Source organism: Apostichopus japonicus, chromosome 15 (assembly GCF_037975245.1).
Source record: "Apostichopus japonicus isolate 1M-3 chromosome 15, ASM3797524v1, whole genome shotgun sequence".
Classification (NCBI taxonomy): domain Eukaryota; kingdom Metazoa; phylum Echinodermata; class Holothuroidea; order Aspidochirotida; family Stichopodidae; genus Apostichopus; species Apostichopus japonicus.
In genome coordinates this window covers 14,259,972-14,284,192 of record NC_092575.1, presented here as the reverse complement: position 1 = coordinate 14,284,192, position 24,221 = coordinate 14,259,972, and the positions used below count along the sequence as shown (strand labels likewise).

The following is a 24,221-nucleotide window of genomic DNA, read 5'->3' as shown; positions in this document are numbered from 1 at the left end:
ATGTTTTATATTTATCATGCATGCAAGCTCATACAGGAATATGTTCAGAAATTTCATGTACCATATTGTTTTGAGAATTAAACAGTAGCAATGGAGGAAGAAGTATGGTCAAGTGTAGCAAAGAAGAAGTCATTGAGGGATGTGAGAGTTCTGGAAAGTTGAGTTACCAAGGTCTTTGAAGGCGGGGACAAGGGGGAGGAAGTTTGGGACCATGTGAGTGTGGTGGGGGTGGGGTGGTTGGCATATACTGTTCATTATTCCCTAAGTGAAGAAGAAAAACATGGGGGAGAAAAGGAACTACAGTACAACTCATATGAAGAAATGCTCAGAGAAAAGGGAGATATAAGGTGGGTAGTAAGGGGGTGAGAAGAAGGTGAGCAAGGTCGTTTTGAATTCAGCAGCATAGAAGAAGATCTGAAGACAAAGATGTTCCATTGTCTGTATCTCTTTGTCAGTTTGGGTTGTTCTGAATTAAATTGGCTTGTGTAATGTAATGTTGTTCATCTGTTGAGGTTGCTATAAATTTATGGAGCATGTACATTCAGAGTAACTATTTGATTGGGCAGAAATATAAAGAGGTTTAAGAAAGGTCACTTTTCTTCTGGGAGTTGACCTTTTTGTAAGATTCAAACTTAATGGAACATTGGCAGTTGATTTAGTTTTAATGTAATTAACTTCAATAGTTTATATGTAGAAAACTTCCTGTCCTGCCCTCCATTCTTACTGAGCCGCCTTCCTAGCTATCTCCACTCCCACTACTTCTCCGCCCATGGCTTGTTTCCTAAGAGAAATATTAGAAGTATAATATTACCTTTTTACTTTCAGATAAATCTGGTATTCACTTTAAAGTATTAAACAAGAAGAAAGGACCTGCTGTCTGGGTGAGATTAGCCAAAGTTTTATGAAATTATTTTTAACATTACTTTGCCTTGTTTATTGCCCTATTTAAGTTCTACTCCTCACCAAATCATTTCCAAAGCTTGCTTACTAATTTTGAGACTGAATGTTAGCAAAGGTGATTTCAAACATTGAAAAAATCACATGAAACACTGACTAATTGCCAGCCAATGATTGTACCTATATATTTTCACAGATATCCTTTAACTTTTTCAAAGAAAGTGCTCCTAGTCCTGTGCTAACACTGTTTTGCTAAAACTGGTGTGGAAAAACTTAAGGTATATATTCATGCTTTTTAGATATGTCTTATACCACCAGAGTTTCACACACTTTTGCCCGGTGACAATGATGTTAATTTGTATAATTGACAATAAATATTTGGTACATTACTGTTATGGAAAGCTATAGTATGCCGAAATATACTAAATTAGTTAGTATAATGAGATTTCCAATGCTTAATTTTTACCATATGTTTTGTAATTTCTTGGCATCAGGGCCTGCGGGCACAGATTGACAGGGATTTATACAGACGGTACATGCAAGAAGAGATTCTAAACACCAAGTGTCTGACGGTAGAAGCCTCTCCAGTCGACGACTTGATTTTGGATGATGTCACGCCAGAACATGTTGATGACATGGTTTGCGAGAAGATCTGTGCTGGTGTTGTTCTGGGTATTAAGAATATGTACCATCTGTGTTCACTGCATTGTTAGGCAGAGATATTTATAGAATGTGTATATTACTAGGCTTTGTCAACTTTACTACGGACATCAGACAATTTGTAGCTGAAGCAGGCTGAATTTGCTGGTTGGTTGTGGGGATTGGGAAGGGGGTTTTTGGGGAGGGTGGTAGGGGGGGAAGAAAAAACATCAAACAAATCCTATACAGTAGACTTGTAGTGAGTCTGTATCATACTTGTATTCTTTCACAGCTGTCCATACTAGTTTTATTTCCGTCTAGATACTTTATTTGTAATGTCATTTTGGAAATCTAGTATAGATGCCATTATATCAAGATTAATACATCTGACTGTCACTAAGAACTTTGTCCTCATACTTGTACCAAAATTGAATTCGACTTGTATTCGTAGTCATACTGTTATAAATTTACTATAACACTGCAGTTTGAGACAAGAAGAAAGTTAGGAATATGCAAAGCTAACTTATAAACCAACTCTTTTTTGATAAAAATTTAGATTATTTCCCCTTTCGAGATGTAACTTTTTTTAAAGTAACTAGAATCTTGTAAATTTTGAGGAACAATTGCACAAAGGTACGAATCCCTTAGATGCATGGTAGCTCAAGGGGAAAACTTCTTAAAAAATTGGAACAGTGGTGACTTTAATAAACTGTGAAAGAAAATGTTAATTTTTCCCTCTGTTGTATCTCCGCTAGAGAATGGACGCTGCGTCAAAGCAAGTTCAGTCGTCATAACGACGGGAACATTTTTGAGAGGTTGCATTCATCTTGGCCTGGACATTCGACCTGCCGGCAGGTTAGGGGATGCCCCTGCTGTGGGATTAGCCAAGACGCTTGAAGAGGCAGGTTTCACTGTGGGAAGATTAAAAACAGGTAAATGGAAAAATAACGGTCATTGTGTTTCTATTTATCTCTCTGAACATTCTTTGCTGACATAACTTTGAACAGTTTGTTACCACTCTTTAATGTTCAATCTAAAGAAACCTTCCTTTCACACTCTTACTCATACCATACAGCATTCACTGATATCAGGGTCACTGTTGAGATACAGTACATGGCACTTACAGAGCTCTGTATCTTAAAAGGTTAATAAAATGGTGGTACAAAATATGCAGATTGAGTATTTTACATATTCATTCTTGTCATTTGACATGTTAGAAAATAATTCATCGACAAAGTTTGGCAATTTGAAGTCACTTATTTTATCCTGCTTTCTAGTTTTCGCAAAGACTGCCAAGATCTTCTTCATTTGATTTTCTCATCAGGTACACCTCCAAGAATAGACGGAACAACAATTAATTACAAGCAACTGGAATCACATTTTGGAGATGACATGCCAGTTCCATTCTCATTCATGAATGAAAAGGTATCCATAAAGGTAAGAAAATCTCCCTTTTTGCTCAAATCAGGTTTTATCTTTTGGTTTGATATAGTTTCCAAAATTGGAACAATTTTCTCTTGACTTTTGTTCTATGTTCATATACTTTAAATATATTTTTAGAAAGCTAGTGGTACATTTGTGAGGAGACTGTGATATTTCTTCTTTGCCTGTAGTGTGTTCTGTCTGTTACGGAAATGTCTGTTTGTCCAACAGCTGAAAAGCTGTTAATCTTTCTGGTTGCTGACTCAACACCTTCATATTTCTAACCATATTCATCCTGGTGGTGAAAAACAAAACACAAATGCTTAAAGATTACTGCATGGCAAAGAAATTAATTGCTCATTTTCCATACCCTTGAAAAGGTAGAGGTATAAATTTTAAAAGTTTTAAAAGCAAACTTTTCATGACTGATGTTTGTCTGGATCTGTCAAGTTGTGCATCAGCAATGCACCTAGTGTCTCGATTGCTGTGTGCTGAATTCTTTGGATTCATTAATAATAATAATAATAATAATAATTAATAATAATAATAATTAACAGTTCTTATATAGCCCAACTTACAATAAAGTCTCGCCGCGCAGTACTTAACCCTGGTCATTGGTAACTTGTCACACCTGCACACCAAATGTGCACAATTCAAACAATCTCTCCTGGAGCACCACAGTGCACCACAGCCACGTGTCCCCAGGGGGACTTCCCATAGGGTGCAGCCACAAACCGGCGCACGCAACTATATTTACAAGTCACCTTGCAAGTCCCCATTTATACACCTGGGTGAAGAGAGGCAATGGAGATAAAGTGCCTTGCCCAAGGACACAACGCAATGATCTGGCCAGGGCTCGACCCTGTAATCCTTAGATCACAAGTCCACTGCCTTAACCACTTGACCACAACGTCCTCGTTGTGTGTTGTTATGGTGTTTCAGTGACAAAAGAGGATCAAGAAAGTAAGTCGACTCAGTAGGCTGGTTTAACTGGATGTGGTAGTTGTCTTTGTCAGGGGGTTATAGAACCATCTTTCATATCATTCTCTCTCAGCCGGAAGAACAAGTCTCTTGTCATCTCACAAATTCTTCTACCAAAGTTGGCGAAATCATCCTCCAAAATAGACATCTCAATCACCATGTACGGGAAGAGGTCACCGGTCCAAGGTGAGAATTGCCAGTTTCCATGTACTGTTATTTTATATATAATCATTTTTTTTTTTGGGGGGGGGGGGCTTGGGAGTCAATAAAGGTTCCAGAATTCCGGAAAGGGATTGATTCACAGAAAAGATTCTAGACTGTGGAAGTTTTTAATTTCTCAAACTGACCAGTATTAATACTAATTGTCCAAATAATTGCAACTATTTGCATGAGAAGTAAAATATGAGAGCATTAGCAAGGAGACACTTTGTACTAGTAACTTGTGTTTAGCTCATAGAATGCTTATGAAGAAAGTCTTTAGTCACTTAACATTTTAAAAGTTATGGTTTTAATTTGTCATAGATATAATAGTGACTTTGCTCTCTCAAATTCCATCTGGTATTAAAGATGGGAATTAGCGATCTGTGTGACACTGCAGTTTTAGGATGAAACTTGTTTTGTTAGTGTCACATGTGATTTTGTTTTGTGCCTCATGTTGTGTTAGGAATGGAATTCTACAGCTATGTTGTGTTAGGATTGGGACTCGCGTGCCACGTCAATAATCAACAGAGGGTGTTGTTCTATCTAGTTATATTCTTGAAGAACTACACTCTTTGACTGCAGATAATAAAGCTACCTTGAGTTGATCAATTATAGTTTATACAATTACATCTGTAAATACTTAAGAAGAGATCTCTTGAACCATTTCTAGGAAGTTTTAAGTCAGGCTAGCTGTATCAAGTATGTGTTTCGTTTTCGTAAATATGCACAAGTGGAACCATGATCTGGTCAATCACCCAGCGCGTCAGTACTATGCAAATTAACCCAGTGTGGTTACGTGCTTGTGAGTGCGTTCACAAGGTGATGTTGCTTTAATTTAGAGATCTGTTAACAGTACAGATCAGGCATATTAGGACCGATATTAGGACCTCTGTTGAGACTCTGGAAAAGCCCCATTGCAACATGGTTTCATTTCGTTTTGCATTTCCTTATAGTTGATTGGTTGCTTGATTGATTTTTTTCCTTCAGATATTGTCCATCCATTGAGAGTAAGGTAATGAGATTTGGAAATAGACCTCATCAGATTTGGTTAGAACCAGAAGGTAAGGAAGGGTGTGGTAACATCTCTGGACTAGGTTATTATGTGACCCTATTCCGGGCAAATTTTTATGGTTATTTCTGGGTCCTCTGGGATGAATCAATGACCCTTAAGAAATTTGCCCAGTTATTATTAACACCCTGATGTGCTATCCTTAACTTTGTGAGCAACCCTCAGACCTTCCATTAATGATATGTCAGCTGTATATTTTGGATAAAGTCAACATTGCTAGAAGGATTATGTGAATGCCTGGAACTAGCATCTTAAAATTTAATCAAGGACAGTCGGTACACAAAATACTGGATTTGTATATGTGTGTACATGTGTGTGTGTGTATGTGGATGCTGTACAGCTGCATGTATACATTTGCATGATACAGACTCACTAAGGTGTTCATTCCGTATGTTATTATGTATGTACAGCTTAAGGAAAACATAACCATCTTTGTGTGTGTGTGTGAGGTTTTCTTGCGAGTGGGCACTTGCCTTGTATTCCGACTGAGGACTTGAAAAAAGGAATTCCAAGTCCTTAGATGTCATTTGAAAAGAATTCCTCTGTCCTCATAAGACTGCTATTGTTCAGGGGTATTGTTAAGGTTAGGGTACATGGATTGGAATAATGGAAAAGACAATGGTGTCCTCAGTCTGAATGTAAAACACACCTGTGTGTGTGTAAAAAGAATGAAATCTGTCTTTGCTGCTTATTTTGTACATATTGTTCTTCTCTTTCTGTCATCTTGTTTAGGGTTAAACACAAATATTGTGTACATGCAAGGTTTCTCAATAACCCTCCCACCTGAACTGCAGGAAGAATGTATCCACAATGTCAGAGGTTTGGAAGAGGCCATCATGACAAGACCAGGTACTTGATCTATCAATCATCATTTCATAATTTCAGAGTTAGGATAAGCATGCGGTAGGGGGGGGGGGGGTGATAATGGAATGGTCAATTGCACACAGGAATTAAGCAATCCATGGATAACAAAGGAAAAGAAAAACCAAAAAAAGACAAAGGATATAATATTGAAACATATTTCCCCTTTATCAAATCACGTTTAGTTTTGGAAATCGTCCATCTCATTTCTCATATTTTTCATTTGCTGTCAGGCTATGGAGTAGAGTATGATTTTATGGACCCGAGACAAATCAAACCATCTTTAGAAACAAAGAGGATTAAAGGGTTATTCTTTGCTGGTCAGATAAACGGAACAACAGGTTACGAAGAAGCCGCCGCACAGGTGAGATCAGACCAATGTCGTTATTTTAAATTGATTTTATATAAATTTCTCATCTTTTATCATGTGTTTTTTTGCATTATTTTGTTAGTTTTGTAATGCAATAAAGTCGAGCTCCAAACTATGTTAGTTTCTTTGTTCCATTCGAAATTTGTAGAATTTATCAATTTCTCTTGCTCTGAAAGATTAATCTTTACAAATTTAAGCAAGTATCAACGCTTAGTTTGACAACACTTTCCTGCAGATTTACCTGTCTTGTTTAATGTCAAAGTTTATCTGAGTTGTGAATTTGTGTCACATTGACTGAGCTAGTAATATTCAAACATAAGTTGGGAATAACCCTCAATCGGTACTGTGTCAAACAGAAAGGCTGCAGCCACAGAAACACAAAAGATGTATGTCCTCTGCAGCCTGGCTGCATGGGGCTGCAGCTCCCCTCAGCATTCTGATATGGTACCTGAGGCATATGTGTGGTTTCAATCATTGGTTACTGTCACCATCATATTCTGTAAAATTAAAAATGCACAGAACTAAAGAAATATTAAGAGAATATTCACCAGGTATATTCCACCCAAAAATGTTTTGAATAAACAAGATGGATTTTTTTTTTTGGGGGGGGGGGGACAGAAACAATTACAATTTCAGATTGATCTCTGTATGATATGGATAGGATGTGGTAATCAAGTTACATGGCCTCTACCCTACCTTTCCCTTCCCCTCCCCCTATCCCCCATGCCCCAACCCACCCATCTTACAGAAGAACATCATAATAATGATTAAATGCTGTGCCTTTCAAAACAAAGAAATCCCAATTGAATTTCCTATAGTTGTATTTCATAGAATAGATGAAACTTGAAACTGGCTAAGTTTTCTTCTGTTTTTTGTGTGATATGGATTGTTCAACATTCTTTAATGCTTAGGGTATAATTGCTGGAATCAACGCAGGGTTAACGGCCCGTGGTGAGCCGCCATTCATCGTCAATAGAACGGAGGGTTACATCGGCGTTCTCATAGACGACTTGACCACCCAGGGCACCACAGAGCCGTACAGAATGTTCACGAGCAGGACAGAATTTAGGATTAGTTTACGACCAGATAACGCTGATTTACGGTTGACTGAGAAAGGTAAGGTATTAAAGTTGCATTTTCTTTCAGTTGGTTGTTACTTTGCATTTATTGATACCAAGATAGGTAATAGTTAACACATTTTTTTTATACCAGTCCATCTAAGTAAGAGACCTGTGTGATTATAAATCATTGGCTACACCTTATTAGCAATTTAAGAAGTGCTGAATATACATTACAGTGAATTTTGCGTCCCACAAATATGTCAAACACTTCAAGTTGACATCTAAATTTTGTCTCTCCCGGTGCAATTTGGGTAGAATAAATTAAGATTACATTTTTCAGGTGCCCATAAGTTTGCTTAACAGTGAAGGTCGGAACCACCAGATGGTGACTATAATGTGAGCGTTACAGCAAGGGTCATAAAACTAGGACTCAAAAGTAGGGAATACTTATATTTAGTGTTACATGGCAATGACTGCTACACAATTTAAAGATGTATGTATATAAACAATGTTTGCCCCAAAATACCTTTATTTTCATGAATTTTAATGATAAAACGGACATTAGAAACCTAAAACTAAATGGTTATTCTCTGTCTGTAACCATTGTTTCAATAAGCAATGAGCATCGTTTACATAGATAACAGCACAATATATATTTTCGTATATTATTATGATTATTATTAAAAATTGTTGGAAAATATCAATACTAAATCATTCTCACAGTATGGAGGCTGTCCATCAAGCCTGAACAAAGAGGGATGAGAGAAGGGTTGGGGGTGGGTAGTGAAGTAGGAGGAGGAGGGAGAGATATACTAAGTCATGCCCTTCCTTCTCGGTTTTCTTTTTACCCTAAATTTTAACCTTTAACCGTTGTCCATGCAAGCCTCTATAAGTAGTGACTTCTCTGCGATTTATACTAAAACATCAGGACTGTGGATTTTATGAAACATTGATGTAATAATGTTCACATCATTGACTATCTTTTGATTGTCATGATCATTTGAAACAAACATACAATGTATGTTGTGAAATATTTTTCCTCAACCTTTACATAGTAGTGTGTATCTCCTTGACACTATTGTGCTTTTATCCACAGTGTGATATGCAACATTCAGTAGTTTTAATAACTTACCTCCTACACACAGACTGTACACAGTATGTCTTATGGCAGTTTGAAAGGGTTGACCCTGAGTTTTAGTAAACATCATCAATCAATACATACACTGTTTTTGATACCCACCAATCTGACCAAGGTATCTGATATCATTGTCCTATTGCAAAGTTTGAGAAACTTTAGTTGAAGGTGACCGCCGTGGAGACTAACAAGCAACTCACCAATTACCTGTAGATACATGAGGTTGAGCAAGCCTGTCTAAAGCTTTGGCTTATGCGACGACAATTTTTTAAATATACAGCCATCCTTAACGATAGTGGTCGTGGACATACAGAATATCTAATGGCATTGTGAAGGGCTGACCCTAAGTTTGGCATAACATTCTCAAGTCTAAAGTTTCTTAAAAACACAAGATTCTGCTTTGAAACTATAGGAAAGGATTATCATGTTTTCTGGGCACATGTAAGATCCTGTTACTAGCTGCTGTAGTTATCGTCTGGTGTTACTAGGAAACTGTAGCAGTAATGGGATATTACCAGCAGACTTTGAACTGTCTAGTAAAGAGAAGAAGAGTGAAATTTAATGCTTGTGCTTCCTCTTTGATTGGTGCTGGTTGAAGTTGTTGCCATGCAGTATCACACATTCAGGATTTGATGACAATATGCAGAATGCTTGCTAAACCGCTGATGAAAAAAATTATTTATATATACTTGACTATTGTTATCACAATATTGCATCATCATGTTGGGAATCAATATAACATAGAATAGCTTTGTTTCAGAAACAGCTCTTAATGAGGTAATTAGAATTTGGTATTTCAGAAGTTTTGGGTTTATTGATGGAATGATATGAAGAAACTTTTGTGGCATGGCCAGAGTTTGTCGTGCCGTTTGGAAATATGCCCCTTGACATAGTGACAGAAGACCAGGGAAATGAACATCTTTCATAAAAGCAGGCTTTTTCTATGAACAATGAGCCTAAAACATATTGATATTTGTCCTTCATACCACATGCATAGAAAAAGTCTAGCAGTTTCTGCTTTTGGCTTGGTAATTTGACATGGCTGTCATAAAAAAACTAAAATAAACTTCATATCGTTCGCATATTGGAAGAGCATCTAAACTGCACAACTATAGATAATGATATGTCTTTGTGATGTTAATAGTACATTTTCAACAATTTGGAAATAAGGTAGAATGTTGGAGGGACAAAGAGAAAGGCCTAAGAGGTAACTTGAGATATTCTAGTTCAGTTTTTAAGTAGGAGGACTTCTCTATTGCCATAAATTAAATAAAGGGCAATAATCTCTGATGTTACTAATGCTTCACAAAGCTGAAATTTGGAACAGGGATTACTCTCTTCACTTGTCCCAGGCCTGAATTCAGTATCACCATCAATAGTAAAACTTCTCTACCATGGAGGGTGTTATTTTATGTAACAATCTAAGTTTTGTGAAGGAATATGTTTGGTGAAGATTGGATCACGCTGTGGTATTTAATTCTTACCAGTATTTTGAGTCGATTGTGATATATATGTATATAATAGGCAATCATATCTGAGTACTTGATTTGACATGTATCCAGAAAAACATGCAATGCTTTACGTCACGGAAAATACTGCACAGACGATTGGTTAATATGTCTCCCATAGTCGCACTGCAGGCAAAAGAACAACAACATGCAGCCGGGACTGGCGACATTGACATTGAGGATACGGTCAGGAAGTAACATGTGAAGAAAGCTATGAAAAGTCTTCTTATTTCACAGAAAGAAATTTGTTAAGGTGATTTGATTGGTTGATTTGTTGTCTGACTGGTCGATTGATTGATTGATTGATCTTTCCATTCAACTTTTTTACAAATCAGGATACAAGGCCGGCTGTGTTACTGAAGAAAGATACAAGAAGACGAAAGACGTGGAAAATAAGCTCGGTGAAAATATTGAGCTGCTAAAGGCATACAAGATGTCTAGAGCACAATGGAGCAATATTCTACATGAATGTAAAGCCGAAATTTCACTAGCCAAGACTGGAAGTAAGCTAAGGTAAGATTGATAAGGAGACTGGTTTGTTGACCATTTACAACGTTTAAGTTTACGAAATCTCAACAAAAATAAGCGGCTTAAAAAAATGCAAAGATAGATCAATGTCATTATATGATTTGCAATTAAGCAACAACAGGTATTATTTGTGCAATTTTGCATTTTAGAATTCCTTTTTTTTCAATTTTTATTAGGGGAATTGGACAATGAAAGATTGTAGTTAATCAAATTCAAAAATCAAAATCCTTGAAGTGTTATCATCGGAAAGGAAAAGAAAGATGGTTAAAGATAGAAAACAAAAAAGAAAAGAAAAATTTATTGTTAGAATGTCGACTCTCTGGAATGTAGTTCAATATGTTCAAAATGATCGAAATAGGGCCAATATGTGTGCGTGTATGTATGTATGTATGTATGTATGTATGTATGTATGTATGTATGTATGTATGTATGTATGTATGTATGTATGTATGTATGTATGTATGTATGTATGTATGTATGTATGTATGTATGTATGTATGTATGTATGTATGTATGTATGTACTGACAGACCTATGTATACGAGGACATTTTCCTCTACAGGCCTATACATATGAGGACAATTGAAAAATGTGAGGACAAATTTCGTGTCCTCACATTCTAAGTACCTTTAACTGACCCCCCAGGGGTTGATTAACACTGCTATGGACTTATCTCGAATGTGTCCATATTTAGTACTTTTCCAATACCTGGTGTATACTGAATGTATGCTAATATATATATAGCGCCCTCTATTTATGTATACCTCTACAAATATATACTTGTGAGGACATTTACAATATCCGAGGACAAATTTAAGCTAGAACCTATCCCCAGGCTATCAATACTCTATCAACACCAAAAAAGGAAAATAGTAATGATAATAAAGTTGTGACGACCAAAACAATAACAATAGCACCAAAATAATATTAATATATTATATGACTAATATATATATGTAACATGACTGACATATTAAATGTAAAAATAATATGCAAGATGATAAAAGTAATTATAATGATGATGAGGAGGAGGATGAAGAGAAGGAGAAGGATGTATTCCAACTTTATTTACCTATGAAGAATGATTAATGTAAACATTTCTCTCATTTTATATAGCAGTGGATATGGACCCATATTTACATGTTATACAATGTAAGATTATTGGAATGCGGGGAGAACATAACATACACTTTAACATAGACGTGCACTGCACTTTAAAAGTAAACATGAAGAAAGGAACAGAAATAAAAAGAAAGAATATGGCATCTTCCATTCAATACCCAATTTCCTTTGTGATAAGGTTTTCGAGCACAGAAAGTCGTCAAAAGTTCAAACTTATCAAATTGACTTTTGTTCTAATCATTCCCTCGAGACTCATCCCCAACCATTTGCTTTGCTCCCTGCTCATGCAGCATGATATATACGTTTAATATGACCAAACATAGCAGAAGTAATCATATTTACAATCGTCATTCCTGCTTCTGCAATTTTAATACCTAGTCTTGTGTGCAGTCAAACCAGCAACATGTACTCGATATTATTTTAAAAACTCCAATCCCACCCCCATTCGGCCATGCTATTTTTAATTTGATTGGGGAGGTTCCTATGCCCTCCCCACCTGACTTCGCCTTTGAGCATTTAGTGCTTGCTCTCAGTGCAGGGTTTCGGTTGTCTTATTTAACTCCAACTACCTATTTTGCATGACCCCCCCCCCCATGAAAATCTTTAGAAACTCAGTGGTGCCAAGTGATGGCAGGGTTCCCCTTGTACGATTTTTTTCGTTTCCCTATTTCCCTCCGCATCGTCCGTCATATTATGATTTTAATGCACTTGATGTATGCCACTCATATAAAGTCATACCCTCAGATTAATGTGAACCACGATGCACCCTTTAATGACCAAGCCCCTACTTGAGTTACCTTAGACCGTCACCTGGACCATATGATGTAACTTAACCCTCCCCCCCCACAACAACCCCTCTTAATCTCAGAGTAAATCTCCGTCTCCAATGCTAATCCCACTACTGTATCTGCGCAAGTCCGGTACGCAAGGATTGCTGTTACTGTATATCATGTTGTGGCCCAATTCGCCTTCCATAATTTAACAAGCATTCTTGCATGCTGTACGAATTGACATCGAAGTGGCATTGAATTGGCATCGAAACGTTTTATTACTTGCAGATATCGCCCTGCCATGTAAGTTACATTCCAAACTGCTCTTTGTGTTGATTAAAGACCTAACATGAGTTACCATAACGCTTCTGTGGTCAACACGTTACATCCTAGCCTAATTAGTCTACTTTAAAATGACTACTAGTAGTAGTACTAAGTTATTCGAAGGGTAGGCTAGGCATGGTCTAACGTACGTAGACATACTGTAGTGTAACGTTAGGTTACCAAATACAATACCCACCCAGAAGTAGTAAAGTCTAGTACATTTACTGTAGCCTAGTAACTATAGGTCACTAAACAAAGTGTATTATGTTGTTGTAATACTACTATAGATAATCCTTTCACTGCAAGCATTCTGTCAACATATGAATTAGGCTATTCAATGTGACGGTCAATCTAATTCAACATTGGCTACCAAAGAAATTGTCACAAAGTGGTGTATTTTCATTGATAGTATTCATACAGCCTAGGCCTAAGCCTACCACTTTAGTTGTCAGTTGTTGGATGTTACAGACTACAGTAAGGTTTCAAACAATTGAAGAAATAAGTGTTTGGAGTATAACACTATGCTTGCCACAACCTGATGAATTTTTTTGTTCGGAAAAGAAAGGAAAATTAGCTCTTGACAAATACTTTTTAGTTCACTGTGATATAACAACTGGTTGAACTTGAGTTTATGGCCTTCGTGAAAGGTTAATATATGACCTGTTGCAAAACACATTGCATCCTTAAACATTTCTTGTCAGAGCTTACAGAATGCCAGTGAAAATGTCCTACGAAGTTGAAGTTGAAGGAAGAATTAAGTTCTTGATGCTTGTTATGGAGGCATATAAACTGAATATCTTCACCCTGGAGGAACTTCTTAATATCCTCATTGATTTCATAGATCATCTGGAATAGCTCTAGCAGTTGAGAAGCAGATAAAAACCTGTTTGTAACTTTGGAGCAGTCAGCTCACGAAAGAGTGAAGTTATTAAAGAAAATGAGACCTACGAGTCCTGCACCAGCAAAAATTGTAGTATCTTGTTCATCAGACATGACTGTAAGTAGTATTTTCTGCACACACAAAGGGCTAATTGGTTGTTCAAGTAGTCAGGATTCAAGTAGTCAGGATTTCTATACACCAAGGTTTTACAGTTATATAACTGCTAAAGAACAGCATAGAACTATCAATTTCAGTTGTTTCACTTCCTTTTGAAAAAAACTTTTGCAAGCAATATACTCCACTTTTTAAAATTATATTGCACTATTGCTTACAGATACTGATATATAGATCAGGTACAAGATAGTTAACAGGCTACCCATACCCATTTGTGATGGTGGATAGACTATTTCAACCGTTAACTTTAACAGTCATGTCCAAGATTGCCGAGCTGACCCTAGGTCATCATGTATATGTTTGATCTGCCACCAAAAAGTATGGTTGGATGACGATGCTTACTTAACCAGTGTTCTCCCATGATTATAGTATTAGGTTTATCAATGAGTCTTTATTAGCTTGTAAAATTGGAATCAAAGCAATTTGTGCCATATAAAGGTAGCTGCATGTTATAGCATCATCTACAAAGTGTAAATATTATCACAAACCTTCCAAATTGTTACTTATTTGTTTTAGATGGATCAGGGCAGGCAATGTGTCAGATGTAGAGGCAAACTTCATTGTCATCCTAATGAGGAAGACCTGCAGATGGACAAAGATGGATTTGTTGAAAGGGTCTTGCCAGTGAAAAGTAAGTGTTGATTAGTCTAGTGCATTTCATGAAAGGTCCCAATAGTATCAGTGTGGGTCATCAGGGTCTGTAGGCACATCTGGATAGGACATTAGGAAATGAAATTACAAATGGCTGAAAATGACTTTTAGATAGATGGATGGGTGTATAACAGACATGACATACATTAGAATGATATTTATTTAACTTCCAGTTCCAACTTTCAAAAATATTCCCCTTAAAAACATAGGGTCCACTTTAAAATTAACACATCATAATAACTGTTGTAATTCTTTTGTTTTGGGGCTTGTGCTCATGCGAGAGGTATTGATTTTTTTAAATTTTGGTCATCTGTATCAGGGCTCATGTTTAAGAAAGTTTTAAGGTTGTCCTTCGGATTACCTAACCTACTGTACAGTACCGCTCACGTATAACTCGCGTAGACGTATACTCTACGTTTATCTACGCGATTATACGCGATTACACGATGTTATACGTTTCTGTACGCGACTTTCTACGCGGTGTCTACGCGGCGTCTACGCCGTGTCTACGCGGCTTAGGGCTTCGCTTCAGTGCACCTGAATAGGGATTATACGCGCGTAAAGACGTACAATCTCGTATAATCTGTAAACGTAGGATATTCTCAGCCGCTTTATATAGCAGAGCTTCTATGGGTTAGAATAAACTGTGATGCAGAAAAGAGTCGGTAAACTCAACATCAAGTAATGTCTCCTAAGCCTTTCCAAAATATTCAACCACAGAGTAAGCATATACTTAAGCCGTTAAGAATAAGAGTAACAAAGAAAACAGCGCTACTAGAAGTACAAACGATCGATACAATCAGTGCAGGAAAACTTCAGCAAGGAAACTTTATCAATTACAATGTGCACCAGTCTGTTAATATTTATACGAGTTCCTCCCGTTGGGCATTAAATTGAATGTAGGTAACAATTAATGAGAACAAGGTAGGCCTTGGCCTATCCTACCTTTTAGCCTTCATCGAAAGTTACGCCGTATATGCCTCGCAAGAAAACCACGATAACCGTTTAACGAAAAAAACAAAACAATATTTGAACTTGAAGATCTGACTTCCCCCAAAAGCAATGACAAGGTTTTGGTTAGGCCTACTATTAAAAAATATTTTCAGAAGAAAACCCTTACGATTTTTTTCCACAAATATTGAGGCTTAGGTATTAGTGCTTCCTCACAATCAAGGAGCCTCCAAGAATTTCGCTCCGCTTACGTAAAACTTCTATATATATATAACACGTGGAAAGACCCGATTTTTTACACACATAATTCCCATTGACATTAGTCACGGAACATAAATTGGTCATCGACATTCGAACTTGCCCAGGTTCACTTCACCATGGGAACGATAGAAGTTTTATCAGTCGAAGTTTATGATTGGTTTGCCTTTTTAATAAAATGTTATCGTTAACACAAACATAAGCGACTTTGGATACTTTTCCTACTGTATATGTAGCGTTTCTATTTTGCACTCCTGGCACGATGCCAAACAAAATATTTCGAAATGCAGTGTATTGCTTTTTCCACAAGGGCCATTGCTGGTATGTTATATTGAAAGTACATAGGCCTGGCCATTCAGAAAGTGTTGAAAAATCGTGTAAGGTGAATTAATGATTTGAACAAAGTCAAAGGTGATACAACTTTGAACACAAAATTGCTGCGAAGAAATATATTGAAGTAACGTCATGTTTTGACAAAAGCATTCAATGTACAATAACTATTTACTAACCTTTTGAAACAAAAATTCAAGCAGGAGTGGGGAGCAGTAACACGAAATAAGAGAAATATCGACATATTGATGATAATGGCCATCGGTGTATCTTATCCTGGTTCTAAGTGGCTTCCGTTCAACAAAAATATCGTTTTACCTAGGCTCAAAACGTCGCACAAAATATTTTCAAAACAACAGTACACATGAAGTAATCCAATAAATCCCAGACTGAACAACGAATATAAATACGGTACACTACAGCATCGTTACTTTAATGTTTACCTCCTGCCGACACAACCGAAAATGTTTAATGTTTAATATGTAACACGGAGATACGTATTGAACTTTTTTTTAAAAATAATTTCAATGTTTTAACATGTCACTCCCGTAGCTCCTTAAAAGTTGCTAAGCTTTTTATTGATAACGCCGAACGTACCGCCATTACCAGACACACAAGGCGCCACGAATGTAACACTGTTTAAAAAGTCGGAAACATCTGAAAGTACTAGTAATATGCAAATGTTACGAACGTTTTACCCCTACGTTAAGTGTATTTTTTCTCACCGTTCAATCGTCCGGTTATTTTCCTTTTTTTTTATCTTCAATGGTTATCGAAGTTTGTATTTAACAATGAGGAAATGTTATTCGCAAACTTTGAACACATTGAGAAACAAATCCCAGGGCGTAAAATCTCACGAACATAATTGTACTTCCAGGAATCCAGGGTAAAGCTCGTTGCTGCAAAGGTTGAGCTCACACGCGCTAAGCAAGGTACCTGGGAGACTGCTTGGGCCACCCCTCCTCTCTTACGAGACGGGTTAATATAGTGTCGCACGTTTTTGGCAGTTTGCCAGGGTTGTAACAACTCCTTGTTAGGTCAGAATGGAATGCAAATTAACAGGTGTCAGGCTTGTGAGCAGAAACCAGGACATGACCTAGATTTCCAGGGTAGTCAATATTCCGCGCGCGCACCTGCAGTTGGGATATTTGGTGATCACGTTTTAGTACGCATGACATAGGAAAACGAAAACCTCAAATGAAACTTACTGTTGGAATACGTGGATTTTACTCTTCTGATGTTCGGTTACAACTGGTTCTTATAATGTCAAGTTGAATGGAGCTGGTAAGCATCTTAGCGCCATTTTAAATTGTGCTCGAACACTTTTGTCATGGCCAATCAGTCTGTGGATCCTAAATGTTTTTTATTTGGCAAACGGACATTCAAGGGAAAAAGTCATGCAATTGGAAACTGTTTTCCTACATTCTAAGAAGTATAAGTTTTTTTTACGTAACACCTCTTTTTTTTGTTCAAAGTTTTGTTTTAGCATAGGCCTAGGCCTACTCAAATCAACTGCGGGAGGACAGGATGTTCAATGAAGGTTTACATATTTTCATATGAAAGGTCCGCCGTTTTGCGGCAAATTCTCTGCCTCTTTCAATACATATTTCCCAATAACACACTTCTTGCGACAAAGAATTACCATACGTTTGAGTTGTTCTTTTTTTTCAAATAAAATAATGTTTCTCGTATGAAATCTGAAAAAAAAAACGGGCGGCCATTATTTTTTCTTTTCATTGCTTTAATACTAGTTCGGAATACGTGGCTTCCTTTACAAAATATTATTTAATGATAGTTTAGATTGCTTGTAATCCGAATAGACACCCAGGGATTCAGGAAAAAGGAGGCCCCTTGTGCGGGCGAAAAACATGTTTTGTTTTTAACCGGCCCTCCTTCAAAGTTGTTCGGTGGAATTTTTTCTTTTCATTCCAACGAACCAACGGTAAATTAAATAAAAATTGACAAAGAAACGCTTTGTAATACTTTATTATTTCTTCAAAATGTTGACAACTATTCAAAGTAAACTAATCCTCCGTGGAACAGAACCTCTACAACTGAAAAATAAAGTCGGGGAAAGAAACACTGAATAGAAACCCAATTAACAAAAAAAATTCTATGCCATCAAACACTTTACCTTCGTCCCATTCGCTGCAAAGTGAATATCACCTCTTAAACTACGATGTAAGAAACGGCTGTTTTAAACATCTCACTAACTCTTTCGGCGACTTTAATCCCTATTCATTGAGCACAATAGCATTTCCTGCGTATAAACTCGTAGAGGGATTATACGCGGTGTCTACGCGGCCTCTACGCGGCAATTTCTTTGTCAACGAGTTTATACGCGAGTGTACGTGTTTATACGTGTTTATACGATTCTGTGCGCGTACACATGTCCAGTTATACGTGAGCGGTACTGTACCATGCCACATTACTGCTGTGGGCCATAATCATGTTAAAACTTGACAGTTCAATTTTACGGTTTTGTTGTTGCCATCCAGTGATTGAGTTGACTTAACTCGCCATCCAAAATGTTACGTTTCTTTATCTTAGCTCCATAAAATTTCTAGATATTGCATGCTCTCACAATGTAAGACACACTTAACAAAATTCATAGCAATGAACATCTGATTTATGAACATAAACTACATTGGTATCCAAACCTCAAGCATACAGAACTACAGTACATACAGTGATGTTGAGTTGGAAATATAAAAGTATTAATGCATCTACTATTAATATCTGCTGTCCTCACATACCTATGATAATGGATAAGCTGTGTATATGTGCCCTATGTATTTCTCACTTATCCACATGTTATACATTGCTTCTGTGATGTAAACATGATTTTATTAGGTGTAATGTATTCATGTCTAGGTTAATGCGTAAAATTGTGGGTTGTGAAATACATGTTCCACATTCACAGGGCATAAATTGCATTTGTGTTGAGAACCTATCACGCCTGTGTGATGTATATGTTACCAATGTTCACTGTCCTCATATTCATATGATTACATAAAACAGTGTATGTGTCTTTCCAGTCTAATACACATGGTAAACAGTGCTGCATTGTCGAAAACATGATGTAAATAATCTTAATGTATCCATTCTAGTGTACAATGTCCTCACATGTCTAGGATAATGTATAAACTGTGTATATATAGTCCTGAGATATGTTTCACATGCACACATGTGTGATGTATACCATATATTACCATTGTTCACTGTCCTCACATGCATATGATTACATATAAAACAGTGTATATGTCCAGCCTAATACACATGGTAAAGAGTGCTGCATTGTCAACAACATGCTGTAAATAAGTTTAATGTTTCCATTCTAGTGTACACTGTCCTCACCTGTTTAGGATAAATTATAAACGGTACGTGTTGAAAAAAATGAAAACTTGGGAAGAATTTCATGATTAATTTTTCAGGGATACAGTATTACATGAGTTCTTTTATGCTTGATTTTCAGTCACATTTACGGCAGACTCGTCAAGTACACCAGATATTCCTAAAAAGCTTCAGAAAGGTAAGTTATTTGGTTTACCATGCCACAATACCATTTATAATCATGTCAAAAACTTGAGAATGTCCAATTGGATGCAGCAATAGTTTTGGTGTTGCCATCCAGTCATAGAAGAACTTATATGTATATAGATTTATTTCATTTTGTATAACTGCCAACACTACTGTATATTGTCAATGGTATCAACATTTTCATGCCATGCGTGGAAAGATGGGGGGGGGGGTGGGGAATGTGAGGCAGAGTACAATCTGTGATTACTGTCATTTCTGACAAAATTCTAATGGCACAATCATTCAATGCCACACAAACAGGCAGGTATCTTGCACTAAATGTCTACCAAACATCTGCTGGAGCTGGTCTAATTGACTAAGGCTGTGTATTATGCATATCAATGGGGAACTATGCATGCTTAAATCATATAGTTTGTAAGATGAAATTTAAGAATTATTCCTTTCAGTTCTCTTTATCAATATTTATCTAAAAGATTCAGTGCAATGTTCTCTGACAAATCTTTTAGTTGAGTTTGACAATGCCTCTTTTTATTGATGTGTCAGCTACTTGTCAAATGTATACCACTAGGTGGGCACAGAGAGGGAAGCTGCCATATTCTTTATTGGCAAACTTCTTTCACTTAACCATGAATGCAAGTTTAGAGATGCTTCCTCAAAGTTACATTTGAATTGCTGCAATTTAACCTCCTGCAAACCAACTCATGTTAATAGTACATTTGGAATTCCTTATAATAATTGTATAACTTTCTTCAGTGGCTGTCATGGGTCAAGTAAGGCAGTGGACAGGAAGTAAAGGACTATAAGACTACTAGATGAAAGAGTTTGTAGTTTATTTACAAGACAAAAAAAAAACACCTGCAAAAGAAATCATAGAATTACAAACTGTTAGCATGTTCTTAACATTTTGGCATGTACGTGCAACACCATAAACCTTTACACATATGTTGATATTATAACAAAATGGACTGATATAGTGTTACATTCATACAGTTTATGATCCTAATATTCCCTCATTACTGTATGTGCAAATATTCCATCAGAGTCCACTTAATATAATTTTAAGCAACTCTTTGCACAAGAAATACAGTATTAAATTAATTGGATTCTGAAATAAACTTAATGACAACAGCATCTATACAATGACTTATGGGACCGTTGTTTAAGTACTCCTGGTTCTACAGTTCGCAGCAAAACATGTGGGAACACAAAGTTTCCCTGGGCTGTAACACACATTTGAGTCAGTAACCCGGCAATACAAACAATTAGGCAGGAACACACAGTTTACCTTTAACTGCAGTTAGTTCATGAATTCTGGCAGGAACACACAGTATACTGCACAGTGCCGAAGAGTGCAATGTCTCTCTTGCACCAATGCCCCAATTGCCGCTACTGCTTTTATATTAGTCCACAGCATCTCAGGCAAACATTCCATCCAAACACAGTGAATGAACGTCTCTTGAAGTTACGTAATTTTACCTGGTGTAGTCCAGATGACTCTGCATTTGCCCGCCTTGACACACGACATAGTTATGTAACTCATGCTTGGGTGAAGTGACAGTTGCATTTTGCTGATATTAAACTGTTTCACCTGCATTAAGACAATTCTATTGTTGTCCCTCTTAATACAGGCAAAAGAAAGCTTCAGAGAAAATACGCATCAAGAAAGCCGTGGAAACCAGAAGAAAAGAAATGTTTGCTCGCATTCTTCAAGGATACCATTTTCTCAGGAACTACTCCAAACAGAGCCATGTGTGAATTGGCCAAAGAACAGTTTGAGATTTTGCAAGATCGTAGTTGGTCCCAAATAAAGGACTTTGTGGTCGCAGGAAGAAAACGGGTATTGAAAATGGTTCAAAACAGAGAATGATTATTTACATCAAGTAAAAGGTTTGACAATGAAAATTGCATGTTGTTTGACTTAAGTTACTTAAATGGCTTTACATCATAATAGCTATTTCTCTTGTTTTTTTTTCATATTTTTATTTTTTTGTATTTTAGTTTTATGTTAATTTTTATGTTATTTTATTTTACATCATTTTATTTCACAACTTTTATTTAAGGTTATATTTTATTCTAGATTATTTTATTTTAAGTCTCATGTCATGTCACATTTGCTTTCGTTTGTTTCAGTTTGCTTGTTTTAATTTTAGTTTATTTCATTTCAGAAAAAGTCTCAATAAAAATCAGTAAAAAAGGTTTCCACAAACACTCCAAGCAATACAGCATTTTGTTGTCCTATAAAGCTAAAACAATGATCCAATTTTCAATATGGAAGCCAATTTAATGGAAAAGATATTATGTAAATAGGCTTTTAAGAAAATATCTTTTGCAAAAAAATATGTAGGACTACAGATGCAAATTGAAGCAATTGTTATGGTGGCAGAGATCACACTGAACACCAAGAGAATGTTTTGCTGTGAAAACAATAAACAGAAAAATACTAAAATAACTGTGCAACCCTAAACAAGATATTCAATGCAAGAAACCTTTCATTCTGTAGTATGCTAACAAAAATTAAACAAGTGGGCGATGTTGCCTTATCACTTAAATGCTGCTGGTGAGAGTTGCTTTTGAGTATTGTGTATTTCAGTTTAATCAAAATTCCCAAAACTGCAATCTTCAAGGCATTAGTCTATCTATGTTTAAAGAAAAAAGTTTTATCCCAAATTCTATATTGAAAGATCATACTTTCCTCCATAGTTTTCATGTTGCACAAATTAGCAAATCTGTTATTTTGAACTGAAACTCACTTTCTTTTTGTGCATGATATGCTTTTACTAAAGTAAAACTTTAACAAGCTTAAATGTGGTGTGCCTGCCAGGCAAAAGGGAAAATTTATGATTGAATATGAGAATCCATAAACAACAAACCCCATTTGCTTCAGTTCTGAAAACATTTTTATTACAAATTTGTAAGATTCTATTCACTAATTATGCTTGGTTATGCCTAAATAGTAACAGTATTCACCTCAATATTTAATTTCAAGATGAAAGTTTAGAGAAACTCATGACCGTCTATATTGTAATGCAGATGCAGTGACAGATGGTGTTTTATTGCAGTAGTATATTTAATTATTAGTTAAACTCAGGGTGGGTGGATGGGGGTGGGGGGTGGGATGTTGTTATTAGTAGGTGCTCATTCAAAGGAGGTCATGAGTCATGCATACTGTATTGTTTGCTGTGTTGCTTGAACATCAGTATCTTTAAGTGCTTTTCTCTTTATTCCAGATACTTCATTTAACACATGTTTTGTTGGAATATCAGATACAGTATATCTGTTGATATGAATATGCATGATCTATTTGTAAACCCACCATTCTATTTGAACTTTTCTCTGCATTGTTCAAAAGAGAGATCAGATACAGAGTGAGAACCAAAGAACTGTGTTTAGTGTTCTCTTTCATAAGTTAGGCTGTTTGTTTTAGCATGAACTATCTGTTTTCAAGTTTCTTCATTCTCTATAAGTCCACCATGACATAATTGGATCTCCTTTTGTGTGCACATATCTGCTTGCAATTTATCAAACATGTACTACCTTTTCTTGACCATGCAAATTTAGCAATATTTATCACCAAAGGTACATCTGAATTGAAACAATGTGACCAATGGTCATATGTGAACACCGCTGTTAAGCATCATCGGTGCTGCGGTATACAGTGCATAATGGTCACTGACCATCATGCACTGCATACCACAACACTTGATGATGCTTCACAGCGGTGCTCACTTGTCAACAATCTTAACATTCAGACAAAGGAATGGAAACACTACATACCATTGTAATAATATTTTCATTAAAGAATTTTCCAGAATCTTGTGATGGAAAGTAAAGCAAAGGAAGAGTTCAGTTAGGCATGGTGTGATGTACAGTAGTCTGAGATTTACTCTGTCCCTTTATCACCTATGGTTAAACTTTTAAAACAAATATTAGTTGCCTTTCAAACATATTTAGGTGTTTGGGTTGGGTTGTTAAAAGTCATTTGAAGTATGTTGTGAGGTATGTTATAGTAACATGAAGAAATGTCCTGTCATGTATAGATTCTATCTCTATGTACATACACAGTGTATAAGCAAATGTGAGGACATGTCCTCTCATGTAAACAATTTTCCATACAACTGAGTATGGTGTATGTGAGGACATGTACTCCTTTTCATACTATCTCCTTTACTGGTGTGTATAGGAATGTATAGGTTGTGTATAAAAGGAAACTGAGTACATGTCCTCAGATGAATAAGTTAATCCATACATTTGTGTATAAAATGTCCTCGTTCTCGGACTTGGTAGAGGCACTTTTTGGCAAAAAATTGTGTCCTCACTTACATAGGTATGTCAATATGTATGTATGTATGTATGTATGTATGTATGTATGTATGTATGTATGTATGTATGTATGTATGTATGTATGTATTTTAGATCCTCCTGCAAGCAGGAACTCCCAAAGAAGCCTCATTGGCTTATCAAAGCCGCAAGCTGACCGAAGTTAGTTTCTTAGATTCATAATTTAACGTCCATGATCATGAATATCAAATGGCTTGTAGCTTCACCGTGAC

At 36.4% G+C, this 24,221-nt stretch overlaps 2 protein-coding genes across 4 annotated transcripts in view; both read left to right on the top strand.

The window, feature by feature from the left end:
- LOC139980765 (protein MTO1 homolog, mitochondrial-like) overlaps window positions 1-24,221 on the top strand; it is a 47,478-nt gene that overhangs the window by 3,792 nt on the left and 19,465 nt on the right. The window contains exons 4-13 of the mRNA XM_071992677.1: window positions 826-881; window positions 1,392-1,569; window positions 2,292-2,468; window positions 2,861-2,973; window positions 4,013-4,125; window positions 5,128-5,201; window positions 5,942-6,058; window positions 6,304-6,434; window positions 7,352-7,556; window positions 10,480-10,657. Of these exons, the coding sequence (XP_071848778.1) occupies window positions 826-881; window positions 1,392-1,569; window positions 2,292-2,468; window positions 2,861-2,973; window positions 4,013-4,125; window positions 5,128-5,201; window positions 5,942-6,058; window positions 6,304-6,434; window positions 7,352-7,556; window positions 10,480-10,657 (1,342 nt within the window). The remainder of the gene's footprint in view (window positions 1-825; window positions 882-1,391; window positions 1,570-2,291; window positions 2,469-2,860; window positions 2,974-4,012; window positions 4,126-5,127; window positions 5,202-5,941; window positions 6,059-6,303; window positions 6,435-7,351; window positions 7,557-10,479; window positions 10,658-24,221) is intronic.
- LOC139980772 (uncharacterized) lies at window positions 10,682-23,051 on the top strand. 3 transcript variants are annotated; one of them, XM_071992689.1, is made up of 5 exons: window positions 10,682-12,866; window positions 13,729-13,884; window positions 14,458-14,572; window positions 19,607-19,663; window positions 21,300-23,051. In XM_071992689.1, exons 2-5 carry the CDS (start codon window positions 13,825-13,827, stop codon window positions 21,536-21,538), a joined length of 471 nt encoding a protein of 156 aa, XP_071848790.1. In that variant the 5' UTR covers window positions 10,682-12,866; window positions 13,729-13,824; the 3' UTR covers window positions 21,539-23,051. The 3 variants fall into 3 exon arrangements, with proteins under 3 accessions (XP_071848790.1, XP_071848791.1, XP_071848789.1); XM_071992690.1 differs by lacking the exon at window positions 13,729-13,884; XM_071992688.1 differs by having other exon boundaries at window positions 10,682-13,884.